Source organism: Mixophyes fleayi, chromosome 6 (assembly GCF_038048845.1).
Source record: "Mixophyes fleayi isolate aMixFle1 chromosome 6, aMixFle1.hap1, whole genome shotgun sequence".
Classification (NCBI taxonomy): Eukaryota; Metazoa; Chordata; class Amphibia; order Anura; family Limnodynastidae; genus Mixophyes; species Mixophyes fleayi.
Window position 1 is genome coordinate 185,767,847 of NC_134407.1, and position 19,952 is coordinate 185,787,798.

At 40.8% G+C, this 19,952-nt stretch overlaps 1 protein-coding gene across 3 annotated transcripts; it reads left to right on the forward strand.

Annotated features, from left to right (window-relative positions):
* The first annotated feature begins 518 nt into the window (after window positions 1–518).
* Window positions 519–13,835, forward strand: TP53INP2 (tumor protein p53 inducible nuclear protein 2). Of its 3 annotated transcripts, none has more exons than XM_075177563.1 (4): window positions 519–674; window positions 8,379–8,645; window positions 10,965–11,274; window positions 11,906–13,835. In XM_075177563.1, the coding sequence occupies exons 2-4, from the start codon at window positions 8,528–8,530 to the stop codon at window positions 12,153–12,155; spliced, it is 678 nt and encodes a 225-aa protein (XP_075033664.1). In that variant the 5' UTR covers window positions 519–674; window positions 8,379–8,527; the 3' UTR covers window positions 12,156–13,835. The 3 variants fall into 3 exon arrangements, with proteins under 3 accessions (XP_075033664.1, XP_075033665.1, XP_075033666.1); XM_075177564.1 differs by having other exon boundaries at window positions 519–669; XM_075177565.1 differs by lacking the exon at window positions 519–674 and adding an exon at window positions 993–1,148.
* The last annotated feature ends 6,117 nt before the right edge of the window (window positions 13,836–19,952 follow it).

Sequence of the window (19,952 nt, forward strand, 5' to 3'; positions counted from 1 at the left end):
GAATAGTACAGTGCCGCTATGTAGGGACACTGTTCTTCGCGTGCGCCCGACATACTCTGCAGCATTTTACATTTGGCAACAGGGACTCACTGGTGTTAGAATGTATGTTAACATGCTCAAATGTCACCTAAAAATTGACAAGCAATATTAGCACCAAGATATTTAGCAGTACTTAGAACATGTTTAAATTGTAATGCAGCTGATTTCTATAGGCATTTTTTTTATGTAATAAAGCCAATATTAATGGTGCTTAAACAATGCCGCTCATTGTGTGTGGTTACAGCCTGAGCAGCGATCAGGGGATCCGGCATTGGACGCCTGTATCAGTATGCCGGCCACATATAGGACCAGCTACCGTCAATGTATTTATTTCCCTCTGCAGCAATACACACACTCGCTGCCTATGACGTAACCATGGGTTACAACCCCGCCCCCCTTCTCCAGCTCCGTCCGCGCCCCCTCCGGCCGTTTAAATGGTACATTGTGACGTCACAGAGGGAGGCGGGGCTGGGGTTTTGTGACGTTCCCCATCAGCTGTTGAAACCGTTCTAATGATTGAGCAGTGAGATGAGCCGGCAGAGCCTGTCCTGTGTACAGCACTGTGCATCTACCTCATACCGGGCTTCTGTATAGCGACGGGGGACATCTGTATACACTGACTGCTGCACGGTAAGGTAAATACTCACCATCCGACTTCTATTACTCGGTCATTATCTGATGCATTTACCTACATGATTGTCTGTTGTGTGTCCGGGTGCGGTGATGAGGGATGTACAGTTGAGCTTTATCAAATGTAATGAGATCATTTTTCATCGGCACTGATGGGGGTTAATCTGTGGCCTACCTAGCAGTGTCCTAAGTTGTAGAGGTTGAATAGTGCTAAGGCAGAGGTCATGGGGATAATATTGTCCGTATGTCTGGATGGTTTTATTATAAGACAACTCACCTATTCCCCAAGAGACACTTGGTGCTGTTTACTATTTACAGCTGTACAGTAAAAGCTCTGCAAGTAACACGACCCCCCCTAAATATACCATTTCTTACACATTAAACACAACTGTGATGTCACTTGGTGAGGGATCAGATTTTGTCATAGGTGACAATAGGCAGAAAGGATGGGGGAGGATGAAGAGGACATCTTTGTACAGGTACTTTAAACCGTATTTAACGTGTGTATGTGTAAATGCACAGAAAAGAACAAAAACATAATTATAACCATGGTTTTTTTCTTTCTTATTTCCCCTTGTTAATATTTTCCAATGTATTATTTCCCATAATATGTGACCTCTCTTTTCCTTTATTTGCATTTTTTACTGGGCACTGCTTTGTGCCTCTGTCTGCTTATTTGTTTATGTGGTTTTCCTAAGCCTTTCCTTTTGTATGCTTATGTCCTGTCCTCTCTCCTATCTCTAGTACCTCCTCATCTGTACCTTTCCCTCCCCCTCTGTTTCTCTCCTGCCTCTCTCTCATTTTCTCTCCCCCCCACTCTCTCCTCCTCTTTCCCTTCTCCCTGAGTGGGCTCTGCCCCAGGGCAGTGTGGTCCTACTGTCTATCCTTATGCATCCTCCTCCCTGGAAGGCTGCCTTCCCCCCCTCTGGCTGGGAAAGGGTTAACAAGCTGTGATTGAGTAGTGTTTTAGAGGCTACTTATGAGACTAAGGTCCCTGTTTGTCACACTGCCTCCCCTCCCTTCTTCCTAAGCTTGGTCTGTCAATATGCAAATATATAATCCGGGTCTGTTTAAAGGCCAGGATGCTTTATGCAGGGGGTGGAGTGTCCTCTGCCAGAGAAATCTGCCTTAAATTTCAATCCTTCTATGGAAATGTAAATTACTGTCAGGTGCCTTGTCCATGGATCACAGCCCAAGCCTATGTCTTCACCAAGTGTATATCCACAATCCCTATGAACCCTTGTAGTTATGTGTTCAGCAATCTAATTTTGCCTGATTTTATTTATATCCTATCATTGCCCTCTACATTAGGGTTGTGCTAAACCACATTTTATCTGGCCTACCTTCATATTGTTCCTTTCATGTAAATGAGTGGAAAAAATGTGACATTAAATGAATATGTCCCATGATTAGTGTTTAGGTCTGTCTTACTGATACACATTAGTGTATGTCTAATCATTTCACTTCACAGAGATATGCCATTTAAGTTCTAAAGAGTGCAAAAGATAAAAATGTTATGGGAGGAGCTGAATATAGCAATAGGAGGAGTCACAGAAAACGGTAACAAGAGATAAAGAGACATTTTATTGAGTAAGGGGATATGGAGAAATAGAAGCTATTTAGAACACATTCACTAATATAAAGATCGGGTTATATACCATGTATATCTGTACCATGTTGCTGTATCAAGATTAGACTGGGGCTCACCTATCTTATTTTTCACATGGAATAATCCAGTGACGTGTGCCTTATTTGCATATGACATTGAACGTCACACCGTCTCTGTCCTCCGTTGAACTGCCTGTATGTACAGAGGATAACCCTACTCCTCTGAATAAAGCCATTTACATTTCAACTCCATCTTCAGTTGAGTAAGGGCTGATATTGTAGGGGTTAACACACAAACACATGAAACGCCATCATATAATGTAATACTATTATTCTATCAAGGGTAGGCATTGGCACTTGTTTTATGTTGAAATGTGATTCTCCGAACAGTATTTGTCTATTTTATACAGTATGTTCGGAATTGTAGTTCAATAATATCTGGGGAGCTACTGGTTACCTGTTTTTGTTGTACATGCTGCGTATTATAACTATAGATATAATATTTGCATGACTACTGATTGTTATCAAAAGGGTTAATCAACTCACCTGCCCCAGCTAGTGATGGCTTCTCTGTGTTAGTCACTGCTGCTTAGCATAGATTTAACAGATCATGGTTCAGTTGCTAAAACATTGGCCTAGGATTGACATCCTTGCAGGTTCAACTTGGTTGGATCACTTGTAAACAAACGGGCGGTATTCAGTGACTGCAAACATAGTGCTGATATACACTATATAGATGCTGCTTTTATTGTATACAATAACTGCAGTAGATGAGTATTCAGCTGCTTATATGTTTACATTTAGCCATAATGTATGTTATATATATATATATATATATATATATATATATATATATATATATATATATATATATATATATATATATATATATATATAAACAATCTGTACCTGGAGCAGATTCTGGGTTCTGCGATGCATCTACTAAGTGGTTAGCAATTCTGCCTCACAGCACTGGGGTCATGAGTTCAATTCCCAACTATGGCCTTATCTGTGAGGAGTTTGTGTGTTCTCCCCATGTTTGCGTGGGTTTCCTCCCACAGTCCAAAAACGTACTGGTAGGTTAATTGGCAGCTATCAAATTGATGTGTCTGTGTGTGTCTGTCATTAGACTGTAAGCTCCAATGGGGCAGGGACTGATGTGAATGAGTTCTCTGTACAGCGCTGCGGAATGTGGCGCTATATAAATAAATGGTGATGATCTACTTGCCCTATATCCAATAAATTATGTTTGCCCCCTTCATTGTGGGGATGGCCATGGTTGTTGCCCTTGGAAGCAGGGCCATGTTCTGTAAACTGGCTCAGGCAAGGTCCTAGAGCCGCAGAAACAACAAGCACATAATGGATGTCTATTCTCTTACAGATCCAGCAAAGGATTTGGGATTATAGTGGTGAAAGCCCCATGGCCATGATATCATTTAGGGGAGGATAACAAGAGAGTGTTTACTCTTTGAGACCTGTATCAGACTTCATAGTCAATGTTTACATTTTCCAGAGGGTGTTATGGAACTTTACCTGGGACCATTTAAAACTGAACACCAACTGTATTGATTGCATTGAAGACCCCCCCTCTTACCACCAGGTAGTAGAGATATCAGTTAGATGACATAACAGCCTGGAGACCTGTTGTTAAACAAAGCTGACTGGTGCAACCACCCCATTGGCTTATAATATGATGTCTGTAGAAAAGAACCCTCCCTTTTAGTGACCTAGGACTTCCTCTAATGTTTCTCCCAGGTATTGCCTGGTCTCTGGTTAGTCACAACATTGTCTATCTTCTCCTTGTCCAGAGGACCTGCTAAGTACTGTAGTTCCAGTTGTCAGGTTGGGGGTTAATAGTGTACCCTAGAGCCTATTAATAGCAGCCCTTAGTCCACCTTGCTGACAGTGTGCAGCAGGGTGTCTCCTCAGTACATTGTGTACTGCACCTAATCTTATTATTCCAGTGTCTGCCTACTTTTTAATGTGACCTCTGAGCAGTGTGCCTAGTAAGGGGGATCTGAGCCTCCGCTCTGCTTATTGGTAGGGTTTGAATTCTGACACCTTAAAATAGCTTCCTATAAATATTCCTTTCTGTTCACTCAATTGCAATTGTACATTAAACAGTTAACATTTGTCTCCATAATGGTGTAAAATCTCTTGGTTTGGATGTGTAGCAGCCTTTGCTGCTCCCAGATTGTAGGCTTTAAAATGTTATATTTTTGCTGTAGTGGTCACAACATATAGGGACTTAAGGAGTGCAGGGAATGTGTAAGTGTCCCCCAGCTGTATTCTGACACTGCTAGTCTTACTCATTCCTCTGTTGGTGCAATGTTGTTAGATTGTGTGCTCATGGATCTAAGAGTATACCTGTTACCTACATGCAATGAAAGCAGTCCTTATTATTCATGAGGATGCAGCCTTTCCATCCACTAGGGGGCAGTAACATCACTGAGGCAGACATTTTGTGCATCTAATCTTCATACAGCCAATTTACTGGGAGCTGGAGACAGTGGTGTAACTAGTATTATAACGGCTCAACACAGCCTCCTAGTCCAGTGTTGGCTAACCTGTGACACTCCAGGCGTAGTGAAACTACAAGTCTCAGCATACCCTTCCAGCAATAAGCTGCTATATATTGGCAAAGCATGCTGGGAATTGTAGTTTCACAAACAGCCGGAGTGTCACAGGTTAGCCTACACTGTCCTAGTCCAACAAAGATGGCTACTGTAGTGCATACTTGCCAACTCTCCCGGAATGTCCGGGAGACTCCCGCATGTTGGGGGAGTCTCCCGGACTCCCGGAGGAGTATGGCAAAATCCCGCATTTACAGAAATAGGGCCACAATACCGCGATTCTCCGGGAATCGCGGCATTTGGCCCCGCCCCTGACTGTAAAATGACGCGTTTGCGTCATTGCGTCACGGGGGGCGGGTCCAAAATGACGCGATTTTGGAGCCCCGCCCCCCGCACGCCCACCTCCTCCACTGAATCTCCCGGAAAGCAATGGGAGAAAGTCGGCAAGTATGCTGTAGTGATGGCAACAATCACTGGAACACCTGACCTGGGTGGCAGCAACAGTTTGCTCTGTGTGACAAATCATGTGTGCATGAAAACAGCAACATGTCGCATATCAAGTGCAAGGCCTATTGTATTGTGCAGATATTGTCACCAGTAGTGTAGTGGTATATAGACTTGTAACCCTATGGGCCGGTCACGCTGTGTCATTTCATGTAGTGCCTCAGTATCTAGGTTGCCATTTTAGTCGGAATATAGTTCTGAACACCTTATTTATTTCACATTCATGACCCTTCTCGTCTTCTGTCTAGATCAAAACTGTGGCCCTCTAGGTGTTGTGAAACTACAAGTCCCAGCATGCTTTGCCAGTAAATAGTCAACAGATAGCTATCTGGGCATGCTGGGACTTGTAGTTTCACAACACCTGGAGAGTCACAGGTTGGTCAGGCCTAGTCTAGGTGCTTCATAATATGTCCGTAAAACATGTAAAGCAGCCTGCTAGGTTTGTTTGTGGGTATGTGTGAGTGTATAAAAATAAACCGGCCTGACAAGTGTGTCCATGGCACATAGTGAGACAGCAATGCTAACCACAATGCTAGGGGCCATGGCAAGATCTGTGAGGCGTTTGGATGTTGGCTCCATGTTTGTATGGGTTTCTTGAAGGTGGTTTGGTTTCCTCTCTCAGACCAAAAAACATATTGGTAGGAGAATAGATTTCTGAAGAAACCCTGGTGTTTATCTCTGTGTGTGTCTTTGTGTGGTAGGGAATTTAAGATTCTAAGCTCCAAAGAGATATCGGCTGATGTGAATGATTACATGTTTTCTGGAAAGTGCCATGTAATATGATGGCTCTACACAAATAACCAATAGTAATAAAACCATAATAATATACTAACCAGGCCTGTAAGCATCCATAGCTTTAATCATTGGGCACATTTTATGTGCTAACGATGCTTAAAAGCTTGCTTAGACTCCTGCTAAGTTCCAGGCATATCAGCTCCGAGGCAGCAACATTAACAGGTCTGGATATTTGTGTCACTTCTGTAAGGTGAGCTCACCCTGTGGATAGTACAAACAGTCCCAGGCTCCTGGGTCAAGTTAACACTGTGCACTAAATATTATTAACTCTCTTTTGCCAGATAAACTGCAGGCCTCTCCCATCTGCAAAGCAGAACAGTGAGCATTTTATCAGAGGACCAAGTTATATCAACACATAATATAGGCCAATAATACCCTTTTATAGCCTTTGTGCGAGAACTGGAAACTGTATTATTGGAAGGTTTTTTTTTTATGCCAGTCACAACCCCAGTCAGTAAGGAGATTAGAGAGGCTTGCTCTTTGTCCTACATTAAACTACCACTGTCTGTATACATAGAAACAAAGGGAAATTAGGTGACCTATTGCAGTGTTTATATCGGTGTTGGCTAACCTGTGACACTCCAGGTATTGTGAAACTACTAGTCCCAGAATACCCTTCCAGCAATAAGATGCTATATATTGGCAAAGCCTGCTGGGACTTGTAGTTTCACAACACCTGGAGTGTCACAGGTTAGCCAACACTGGTTTATATGATCACACTTTGCATTTTTCTGTACACAGGAATATGTGCATGTGTACCCGGAGCTTCATATAGAGACCAATACTGTTTACGTAATTAAATAACAATTCTAATGTATATTGGTATCTATAATTTAGCAGAATTCCTAATAGAAATGAATACAAACATTTGGGTATTCCATGAAGCAGAGAAGTCGCTTACCCATGACGCCGTCCTCTGCTTTATTCCTCACATCCAGACTCTCTCCCAGTCCTGTCGATTCCACCTTAAAAACAATGCCAGAATACACCCTTTTCTTACGCAACATGCTACCAAAACTGTTATCCATGCTCTCATCATCTCCCAACTGGACTACTGCAACCTCCTGCTGTCTGGTATTCCCAACACACACATACTCACACTTCAATCTATCCTAAATGCTGCTGCAAGACTCATCTTCCTCTCTCACCGCTCCACATCTGCTGCACCACTTTGCAAATCCTTACACTGGCTCCCTGTGTCCTCCAGAATTAAATTCAAATTACTCACCCTTAACTACAAAGCCCTCAACAACATTACCCCTGCATACATCTCAAATCTCATATCAAAATACCCTCCCTCCCGCCCTCTTAGATCTTGTCTCTTGTAACCACCTCTCACTCTCGCCTATCAAAATGACCATCATGTACCATTTTCAATGGCTTAGAATGAATGCATATATTTTTTTTATTTACCCATATGCACTAAACCGAAGTGTGGGTACAATTGTATCCAATGCGCAGAGCTGAGCTTTGTAATATCCAAGGGTAATATAAATATATTTACCTAGATGAAAATTATGGCCTTGATGAAAATGCAGAAGGATTGTAGACAGATAAAGCAATGTGTAAAGTAAAAGTTGTAGCAGGGCATTTAGGAATAAAATAAAGCTGTCAAAAGGCAGAAAATTCCTTAAAGTGTATTATGTTTATTTTATATTTGTCTATATGGACATGAGCTCTTCTCCACAGAAAACTTAGGTGCTCTGCATTTTTGAATTTATTAAAATGTGTGGTATGCCGCACTGTCTGCTTAAGCTAAATATTAAGACAACAGTAAAACAGTGGCAACCAATAGCCAGATCATTATCATTATAAATAATCAGCGCCAACATATGCAGTAGTCCTGTACTATCAGAAAATTGCATTCAGATATATATTTCATCCCTGTCACACTGTAGTCACCAATGTAATTTCCCTACCACGGGCTAGTTTACTCAGTATGTCTTTGGATTATCAAGAAAGATGACAAAATGCCTGTTTGGTAAATAACATTTGAAGATGCAATTCTCAGACATGGTAGCAACGGTAAAATAAGTATTTTACACGATATTCAGAGATTAGTGCCACCTAGTGGTCAAGATAATAAACACAACTGTTTAAATAAATATATACAGATTATAAAGGAATGGATTACATAAAATATATCACTTTTAATTGTGAACGGGTCACACAGGGCTAGCACAGATGGTTATGTGTTCTGCTATTACAGTCTCTTGTCTCCTGTTGCAGGGCTATTTTAACCAAGCAATACAGAAGCCTGATGTTTACAAATCCTTCTGTGGGATTCTGCTGACCCCACCACATCATATCTCACCCACTTGTTTACACCCCTCCAACTTCCGCTCCCAGAATCTCCAGCAAACCCCAGGGCTCCAGCCATGTTCCAGCGTTTAACCAGACTGTTCTTCAGTGAGAGATCAGGCACAGATCCCAAAGAACCCAGAGCTTTTGTGACGGAGGAAGAAGATGACGGCTGGTTGATTATTGACATCCCAGGTAAGGAGTGAAACATAGCGACATTATAGCTAGTGCCTGATATCTGCAGTTAACATTCCAAGAGTCATTCTCCAGAGGTCTGCCTTAAATTTAGCTCTGTACTAAGCTTGTGTCTGCTCTCAGACACATGATACTGTGTTATGGAAGAAAGATTCAGGAAAAACTATTTATCCCTGTTTCCAAACAGGATTTATTTTAGGTACAGCTGTTTGTTTTTGCCCCATGCTTTATTTTGTCATAGGAATGCCAGAAGCTACAATACACACTTGTATTCACTACTTGTTGCCTATTGCATTTCATTGCTCCAATCTGATCCTCTGCACCATTCCAGTTTTATATTTTGTCTCTCGATTATAATGCGCACACAAGGCTAAGTGCTGCAAAGTGTGAAGCATTTACACAGACCAGCAGTAGAGAGATCCATGTTGTCCTAGTTGGGCTAAATGGTACTCTAGTCCAGAGATTCATTTACACTAGTATTTTTAATATATAATTTGTCAGTATATAGTTACTTTTTGACTTTTAAGATTTGTGATCCAAAGCGAATAATAAAAGTACTTACAAATGTATTTCAGTACAGTAGACATTTGAGAGGACTCATGAGCTCAGTGTCAGGTCCTCTTTTTTTGTTAAGTATGAGATATTTAAATTCTAGCAACAAGGGGGAAAATTCCCCTCCCTCCTGTTAGCCTGAGAGAGGTACAGATGGACAATGCACTTTGTATGCTTATTATCTGGGAACTCTGGAGACTGAAATATCCAGGATGGTTGTTGGCTTAGCCTTAATTAATGTCTTGCGCTAAATGTATGGAGTGTCCCCAGTGTCAGAACTACCTCCGCTGCAAGTGGTGCACGGGGCCTATAGGTGAGGGGGGAGAGCGATGGCCCCACTCATGCTCAGGAAAGCAGAGTGAGAACCTTGGGAGGGTTGCTATGGCGGATGGGCCCTTCCCCAAATTATGCTATAAGTAATGGCATGTATGTCCCTGTTTTCAGTTTAAAAAAAAAATACATAAGGGTAATAAAACTAAATACTGTACACAATTTATAGTTTACTCGTCTCCCACCCACACAATTGTTATAAGAATCCAGCCTATTAAGTCACTAGAGACAGGTGTGATGATATATTTAGTAGCAGGGTGACATGCAGATCATTTAGAAGCAGCATGTATTGAATATTTAAAGGATAAAGGATCAGCACTCAGATTCATCTGGAGAATGTTGTGAGCTGCCCAAATAAAGGGCATCCTACCCCAATAGTATACAATAAAACAATCTGGCCCATCAAACACAACTTGTGAAATGTACCTATGATGAATGTGGGATAGTATCAAAAGTATAATGGTATGAAGCATGGGTAGAATACAATAGTAATATTACAGTGAAGAGTCCATAAAGTCTTCTTTTGGTGTCTGAAAACCAACATAGCGATTCCTGATAATATGAAGACATTTCTTACAGTTGATGGTCACAGCTTGTACTCTTAGAATTATAGGTTGGTGTTGCCAGGATTAGTAAACGTTCCTCTAACCAATGACACCGTGTAATGTAATAACACTTACTTAGTAAGAGTAATGTGAACCTACATTACAGCAAAAGTAATCGTGCCTCTGGCTTTAACTGCTAACTCTCCACTCTTCCTCATACCAACACATAGACCAATGTAAGGGTTATAGTGTTTTATCATTAAAAGTAGTATTGACTTCATTACAATAAGGATAAAGCTGTTTGTCTGGCCGTGCATATCCCTGCTCTTCTAATGCAGTCCAGTGTTGTGCAGCATATGTCTCTATGCTGGAAAGTACGGTGGAGCACGAAACAGGACTGTGTTAGAAGATCAGGAATGTAAGTTACTGTAATGTAAGTCAGTACTACACGTATACTACCTTATGTTGGTTAGAGGAAGACTGAGAGGAGATGTTTGCAGCAAATCAACATGACTTCTACTGCAAAGTCCATATTATTCTTACTAAATAGGTGTCATCACATGACCTGACATGGACTTCACTGTAATATTACTACTGTACTGTACCTACACATGGTCATACCAATATAGTACTTTTGCCTATTATAACACCACACATACATAATGCGCACATTTCACGTTGGATACATCTGCATGGATTGAATATTGGTGCACAGTATTGGAGGTAGAGATCTTTAATGATAGAATGTAATTGAAAGGATAAAAGCCTAATGATTTGTATAACTTTATGAACTAATAACTTTCCCATGGTTTCTCCCATCCCTTACCCCTTCCTCCTCCATCTTTCTTTCTCCCATGGCACGTTCTCTGTCTACCTAACCCGACCATATCAGAAAGATACGTCTTAAAGTCAAGTAGGAAAGATGTGGTGGAAGACCAAGCGGACAGCGTTGCCTCCGGCCCGCTGCCACACTCCCTGGGTGAGCGGATTGGTTGGTCCATTCCCCCCCACCCGCCCCACTCGATGGATGAGAGTTGGTTCGTTACCCCTCCCCCCTGTTTCACTGCAGAGGGTCCTGGACACAGTGCAGTGGGAAGCAGTCCGCTGGAAGACCTCCTGATAGAGCACCCCAGTATGTCGGTGTACATTACCAGTGGCAGCATGGTGGTGGAGCGAGACACCAGTGATATAACCAGAGACCGGTACGTAATATAGTGATGGATGCATCTTACAACATGCCTGGAACAGTGTGTTAAGGTGTTTAGGTGGGAATTCTATACAATTGGAGGAAGGAGAAAGTACCAATTACCACCACTTTTTGGTTTTAAACTGGACAATTTATTTCTACTTTAAATAATATGGAGTAAATTTACCACCATTTTAAACACTCCAGCTTTACAGAACTTACACTAAATAGTAGAAACACCCGGATGACACGTAAATGTTATGTGTATGAAAATGCAGGGAAGACAAATCTAGGAGTGAAGAGTATAGAACGGATTTAGAAAATTCTACAATTATTTCACTCCAGGGGTACATTTATTAACTTCGGGCTTGAAAAAGTGGAGATATTGCCCATAGCAACCAATCAGATTCTAGTTATCATTTATTTAGTGCATTCTACAAAATGACAGCTAGAATCTGATTGGTTGTTATAGGCAGCATCTCCACTTTTTCAAACCCGCAGTTTAATAAATATACCTCCAGAAAACAGGACTCTGATTTGTGTGGATGACATAGAAATGGGATTTTACAGTGGCAGGTACATAAGATAGGTATGTGACGCTAGTTCATATTGAAAGGATTTATAATTTAGGTCTACCTTCTCCACAGATCACCCTCTGAATCCAGAGTGGATCGTCGCATGCCACATCATGCCACCTCCGTTTCTGCCAAAGCCGCTATCTTGGAAAAAGTGGGCCAGGTCTCAAGGATCCAGCGCGCCAGAGCTCTAGTGGAGAGGCGCAAACAAGGACGTAAAAATCTGCAAAGGCAGAATCTGGCACGGGAGATCCAGGGTCGTAACACAGTGCGGCACCGCAGCCATCTGTGCCAACCAAGGCAGCGCCAGAGCAACCACTGAACTTCTTTTAGCTGTTTACACGAACATGGGCATTATAACTACCCAGAAATCTCCCGCCCTGCCTCATGGTTTGGCAATACTGTCTCTTGCCTCTTTTATAACACACACCGAACGCAAGACCACCATCTCCCCTTCCCCCTTGTTTTTTTGGTAATAAACATGTCCCAATGCATGGGAATGCTGTAAGTATACAGATTGTATGGCAACTTTAGTGAGAGAGAATGAAACCTAACTAATTTATTGAGAAGGTACCCCCAACCCCTGAGATCCAATGCTATTAATATTCCTCAAGTTCTCATCTATTGTTTTATAACACAAATATGGCTCCCACCCAGCACCCTCATGCAATGCTACAAAAATAGCAGTAGGTTTTGTTCTTCCCTTGTGGATAACACTCCCTGAACAAAATGGTGGCAATCTAGGTAATTCTTTCCAAAAATGTAATCCCTGAATTCTAATGGCCAAAGGGTTGATATGTTTCAATAAGGAAAGCTACTTGTAAATCCATAAACTCTCCATTAGAATGAAGTGATAGTTTTTGTAAGATACCCCTTTAAATCCCGTTACAAGGGAATTTTACCAGAATGTCTTGTTTATTAGTCTTTTATTCAGCTGATGTGCAGTTGCAGCTTTGGGTTTAACTGTCATCAATATTACCAAGCTTTTTGAGCACTGAGGTGAGGTCTGTTGGGCTACTCCTCACAGTGTGCAAAATATATGCTACGTGCCGTGCACACAAGATGATGATGTGGAGAGAATACACATTTCATAAATGTAAATCCGACCACCTATGGTGTTCCCTTCACTTGCCAGAGGGACCTGCAATGCTTCGCACGAGTAGAAAAGAAACGTAGGTTGACGATGGCAAGTGGATGTAGGAGCATGTGTGGAGTGAGTGGAATTCTGGGATGGAAAAGAAAATTGGTAGTTGTGCTTATGGTGATAGGATGGCAATGAGAGAGAGTTAGTGGTGAAAAAGTAGGGTTGCTGTTGGGACAGAAACTTACAAACACTGTTGAATAAAATTACTTAAACATTTTATACTATGATATACATTTAGGTCATATTATTATTAGAGTTTATTTATACAGCAATCATATTACACAGTGCTATACAGAGGACATGTAATCATTCACATCAGTCCCTGCCCCATTGGAGCTTACATTCTAAATTCCATACCAAACAACCACCCATACATAGTAGGATCCGTTACGTCAGAAGCCAATTACCCTACCAGAATGTTTTTAGACTATACTTGCCAACTCTCCCAGAATGTCCGGGAGACTCCTGAATTTCGGGTAGGTCTCCCGGGAGAGTAGGGCAGTCTCTCCCGCATCTGCCCACTTCCAATAATTAGAGCCAAAATTATGCGATCAGGGAATCGCAACATGGTGGCCCCACTCACCGCTGCAAAATGACGGGTTTGCATTATTAAGTTATGCGGCTGGGACAACACAACTGATAGGGCCCTGGTCGGAATCTAACCCATGATCCCAGCACTGTGAGACAGCAATGCTAACCACTGTGCTACAGTATTGTAGAAACAACTGTTTATTCTAATTAGCAGTGTCCACACGCTGGGCTCAGTCTTTTTTTTGCCACTTTCTCTGTGCACCCAACACTCTCCCTCCTGCTTTGTCTTTCTATTGTTCCAAACCCCTACTGAACCCCCTCTGTGTATATATAAAACAAATACAAGTAAATGTAATGTGAATATATATATATATATATATATATATATATATATATATATATATATATATATATATATATATATATATATATATTTTAAAAAATGTTATTCATTAATGAAAACTTCTGGTAGGCAGGTAGTTTATATGTCTGATTTCACCTATATGTTCTCATACTTTACTTTATAAAAGGAAGAGGTATAACAATTTGACAGACAAAAAAATATAAGCTTAAGGGGTAGATTTACTACAACTTGTAAAAAGCAAAAGTAGAGGAGTTGCCCATAGCAACCAGAGTCTAGCTGTCATTTTCTAGAATGTAGTAGATAAATGATAGCTAGCATCTGATCGGTTGCTATGGGCAACACCTCCACTTTTCCTTTTTAGAACTTTTAGTAAATCTACGCCTAATGTCTCTTACAGCAGCCTTACTCAGAAATAAAAGGAGTTGGAGCATTGCAAGTCCCTCAAATACTGGGTGGTTGGGGGGGGGTTCAAATGTGCAGTAAACCCATAGCAAACAAGAATTTCCTTTTATTGGCTAACTTAAACTAAATGAATCTAATTGCATATTGGCTGACTGGGTTAATGCACATTTCCATTATGGTAATAAATAGTCCCCAGGGCTGGGTTTCTATCTAATGCCCTGTGGTCTCCTGACTGCAGATAATCAGGGCAGGATCTGACAGTGGGTTTTCTAGTGTCTAGTAATTTAACTTAGAGTTGCAAGTGAAGAATGTCAGGACTCATGTCTACTTCTGCTCTTTCATATCAAAATAGTCAAACGTGTACATTAGATTAACCTAACAACTGTTAACCTTTTACACATACAAGTTAGACTGGTCCAATAGACAAAGTTACAGATGAACAACCACTTCTATTGGTAGTAACCTACCCCTTATTTGTAACTCAACAAACGTGTATATATAAACACTTAAAAGGTGCTTACTATAGTAACTTTCTTTAATGGTGTGTAAATATTTTAGAACACGTAAAAGCATGTGTGAGTATTTGGCGACAGTGTTTTTCACAAATGGGACAGTGCACGGTTGGTGTCACCCATTTTGTCTAGATGCCTGATGGCTACAGATAAATGTTTTGCTTTATGATATTTTGTAATTAGTTTTAAATGAATGCTGTTTAAACTATTGTGAAAGGCATGTGTGAAGATATGTACATTTCTGTGTGGACTCAGGGACCTAACAGCTAGTGATTAAACTGTTCGGATGTGCATGTCTGGTGAAGTGTACTGGCCCCTCCCCTGTACTCGCAGGGGCGGCAGCCATTTTCGTGTGCTGAACCGGTCTATAGCCATCAAATATATGTCTATGGTTACTAGGGAAATGATGGTCTGTATGTTTGTTCAGCACACACAATAGCTGCCTCCTCAGTGTATAGGCCACAGGTCCACTTGAAATCAGATAACAATATTTGGTTAGCTGAGCTGTATGTCACCTACCTGTTTCAGTGACAGATGTACTGCTAACCCCTCTGTCACTGAAAAGGCAGCCATTTACTCAGTAACTTAGATCCTGTTACCTTACTCCCTCCATTTTGTTGTGTGAAAGAAAATCTGTATATTTACACCTACATTTTCTGTATGATTATTTATTTTAGCTATCTAATCCTAAAAAGTATCTATAAAAGCAAATACAAAATGGCTACCATTTAGGGGCAGATTCAATTCGAGGTGCTACAATGCGTCTCCAGAACATTCTGCAGCCACATCGCCTCTATGTTTTTACTCAAATCTCTGCTCATTTTCCCTCGCATCCCTTACAGTGTTGCGAGGAGAAAAGGATCTGAGATTTGTTCCCCTTTTGGCCAGCAAGGTGCTCAGCTGGACTTTGAAGCAATACCTCGTGACCAATTGAATCTGCCCCATAGAATGCTGGCAAATAATGATGGAGAAAAACAGTGAGGTAATCATGTGGTTATTGTACTTCTAAATGAAATGCAAAAAGCTTTTTAGTTTCATATGGCCGACTCATTCAAGATCATATGTAGTAGTCTGCCTTCACACTTACTAGTTACTTCTTTTTAAAATGTCTTTGAAAATATGCGGTGTATAATACACCCTACATTGTAACTTATAAAGTTATTACAGGCCTCCAAAAAATAGTATGAGGCTGGTTTTTATACTGACTGAAACGATTATCGCAACTGTCTGATTATAACGATGGCATTTAAGTATTATAACTTATACTCAAAGTCAAGATAAGCTCAGTTAACGCAACAATGCATTTTCAGAATGATTTGAAAGGACTATTACAATGTAAAAGGAGACCGTTCAATGGTTGTGTTCAGCTGGAGAACGTCATGTGAAGTGTGTGTGATTTTATAAAGTTCTTGTGCTACAATCTAGCTCCTTGTTCATTTGAGGTAACATTACTTTCTATCCACATCTGATATTGTGTTAGCGTGGATAATGTGCGCCTCAGCAAAAACTTGTTTTTATCATTGCCATCTGAATATCTCTTTGGGAATTCTCACAAAGCAAATGAATGCACAGAAAAAATACAACTAATATTAACAAATTTGTTTAGCATATATCGCCTTTAAATCTAATTAAATCGTGTATGGGAAAAAAATACTTTTGTTTAATTTATATTCTAAAAAAAAAAAAGTGACTTGTTCAGCACTAAAGAAAATTAAATAATGTTACACAGTTTTAAAATATTCATTTATAAATGTAAATATTTTCTATACAGCTATAATTAATTAATTATATGGAAAACTTAGACTGCAGATTTTTGCTATTAAAAACTATATGGAATTATGAGGGGAATGGGGGCTAAAATGGTTAATCAGGGTCGTAACTAGGGCTGTGCGTCCAGGGCACAACACTGAAGGAAGGGGTGCAGTTTATGAATATTTTAGATTAATTTGGTTAAAATTGGGAGCTAATGGGGCGGCATTTTTCTCTCTCGCCCCAGGCGCCAAAACTCTTAAGTTACGGTTCTGTGGATAATAAACTTGTATTCAATAGGAATACATGATCTTGCGGAAGATATGTATATAAACAAAAACCTATGGTGTACAGGTCTGGTTCCCAAACAACCACATGACAGTCTAAGTATAGGACCCTGTTTTCTTTTATTCCCAGTCAAATCAGGATGGACTGGACTGGATTTTGATTGGGTATGATGAATTCCCACATGGTACAATGACTGTGGGCAGTATACTCACTGGAAGCACAGCTATTGATTAGTTAGCTATGTAACGCTGTACTGATGGCTTTCAGAACTAGTTATAGTAAGCTGGTTCTCCGTCCTAAGTGGCTGCACTTTGGCCAGAAAATCCTAAAGTCCGTCACTATGTAAATGTGAGCGTGCCTTCTGCACACCTTCCTACACAGCATTACTGTAGGCTGCCATGTATTTGCTCTTGTAGTGTAGGCACATGGTGCACATTAGTTTGGTTTTATGAAATAACACTGCAATAAACCGCTACATAAATCACTAAGTAGAGTAATAAAACACATAGAATTATACAGAGTGGGTACTATAAGGGATTTAAGATCCTGCAACTTGTGGGGACCGGGGTAGTAAATCTGTACTCAGATGTATGTTTGGCTGTAACCAAAATATGGGAAATCTGTCATTGCTGAAAGCCACTGAATGTATTTTAGGTTGGATTATTGACAAAATGAATCTAAAATGCAAGAACATCTTTTGATGCAATGAGATAAGCAGGCAGTCATATGCTACTTTAATAAGTAGTTAATGATGAGAGAATAGAATTCCTTTTAACTAGGAAGGATGCTGGTTTAGTTGTTGATCGTCACAGTGGAAACATGAAAGTGGGCAAAGCATTAGTCCAAATGCCATGTTCTGCAAGGTTTTGACATATTCCTTAAGTGCACCAATCGCCTGCACACATTGAAGGCAGCCATTTTGTGAACTGAACCACTATTCGGTTGCAGTGCTGTCTCACTGCTTATGGTGGAGAATAAAATAAATAGGTTTTGGGGTTCTGTGAGAATAAAATACAAGGCACAATGAAAAATTAAGTACCGACTTAACATGGTTAACATTAAAAGATCTCCTTATTGCAGACAAGTATATGTATACATTATAGCAATATAGTAAATACAATGCATTGCAGGCCTATGGCTACCAGCCCTGCATGCTAGCCTAATGTCCATCATTGTAGTTCTGGCCACAGAATATATGAATGGTAGTATTTAACAATAACAACATTGACACACATAGGAGGGAAAACAGAAAGTGAACATTAAATCTCTATATAAAACGGTGATAGGTCTATTATATAAAATGCCTCCCAGCAATTGTGGTAGGGACCAGTAAAAGAACTTGCGTGAGCAATGGGACAAGCATATTTCTATTGTTAAGATAGAGAAGGAAAAGGGGGAAAGAAAAGACTAGATACTATGCTCAATCCAACCACTGCTACACACCATATGCAGCCAGGTGCCCAGCATAACAACCCCACCCATGCCCACCACAGTCCACTGCACACCATAGGCAGCCTGGTGCCCAGCATAACAACCCCACGCCCACCTCAGTCCACTGTACTCCATATGCAGCCTGGTGCCCAGCATAACAACCCCACGCCCACCTCAGTCCACTGCACTCCATATGCAGCCTGGTGCCCAGCATAACAACCCCACGCCCACCTCAGTCCACTGCACTCCATATGCAGCCTGGTGCCCAGCATAACAACCCCACGCCCACCTCAGTCCACTGCACTCCATATGCAGCCTGGTGCCCAGCATAACAACCCCACGCCCACCTCAGTCCACTGCACACCATATGCAGCCAGGTGCCCAGCATAACAGGCTGAAGCTCACTACATAAAGTCTTGTACCCAGATATACAGCCTCATGCCCACCTTAGCCCTGTGCTCAATAATAGAGCCTACTGCAGTATAATGTCCAGCACATGTTCTATGCCAAGATTAACAGGAAACACCCATTCCCACAATTACAGCCTTTAACCCACCATAAAATCCTTATGCCCACAATAACATCTGTGCCCAAGTTAACAGCTTCATACAATCCCATGCACAATATTACAGCCCTGTACAATCCCACCACACACAGAGCCCATGTTTGATACATCATTTCCCATGCCAACCATACAGTACCACAGTAGCAGAGGAAAGATCACCCTCCCAGTGTGGAGAACCTGGGGAGCGGATGCCCTGTAATTTTATCCAATGAAATTTCAGGCACGTGATTCAGGAAAAGCGTTTCTGAACATGATGGGGGCTTGCCGGGAATAAGTGGCACACTGGTTGGCCAGTACTGTGCTAGGAAATGCAGCTTTATCAATTCATTCAGTGACGTCACAGGCTCTAGTGAATTCATAGGCTGCATTCTTTTGAATACGTGTTCAGTCCACAAAATAACTAACTGCTTCTAATGTGTGCTTCCAAAAAATGTATTTAAAGAGAAAAAAAAAGTGCATCAATGTACGTACTAGATACCAGGATAAGGTTAGTACTAATGTTTGGTATTCCCATTTTCCTTCCTGTGGTCCTGCAGAAAATAGCGGGCTCCTTCCATTGTGGAATGCATAACCATTTTACATCTAATGTTATAGGAAATATGCTAGTAACTTATTTTTATATTGTTCTAACTGTTTATGTGACATTAGTCCAAACTCTACTGACTATCACAGCTTTTATGGTGCTGTTACATGTAAGAAATGTTATAAATCAAAGTTTTTTTAAAAAATGTGCACCAGATTCCACAAGGAATACAATTATTCTGACTGAATCTGGTGTTGTATTTTGGGTGCTAGTTTTGATAATACTTATGCTACCAGTGTCTGTGTGCTAAATAATAGATTAGAATTAAAAAAAAATTGACAAAAAACAGTTTGAGTTGAAATGACAGCAGTTTTGTGTGGTGAAACCAATTGCAGCAATATGAACACAAATACACTGTATATAGTAGTGGAAGTAATACTTACATATTTGCAGTATATAAGATGCATGTGCCTTTTGGTCATGTTTTTTTTTTTTGCATGGATTTTCAGTCACAGATTTTGAGGCCATCTTTAAATTAGACTGGTTGGACATTTGTTGTTCTTCAGAGTGTGGATTGTACGTGGAAACGTGAGCAGATATTTTTTTTTTT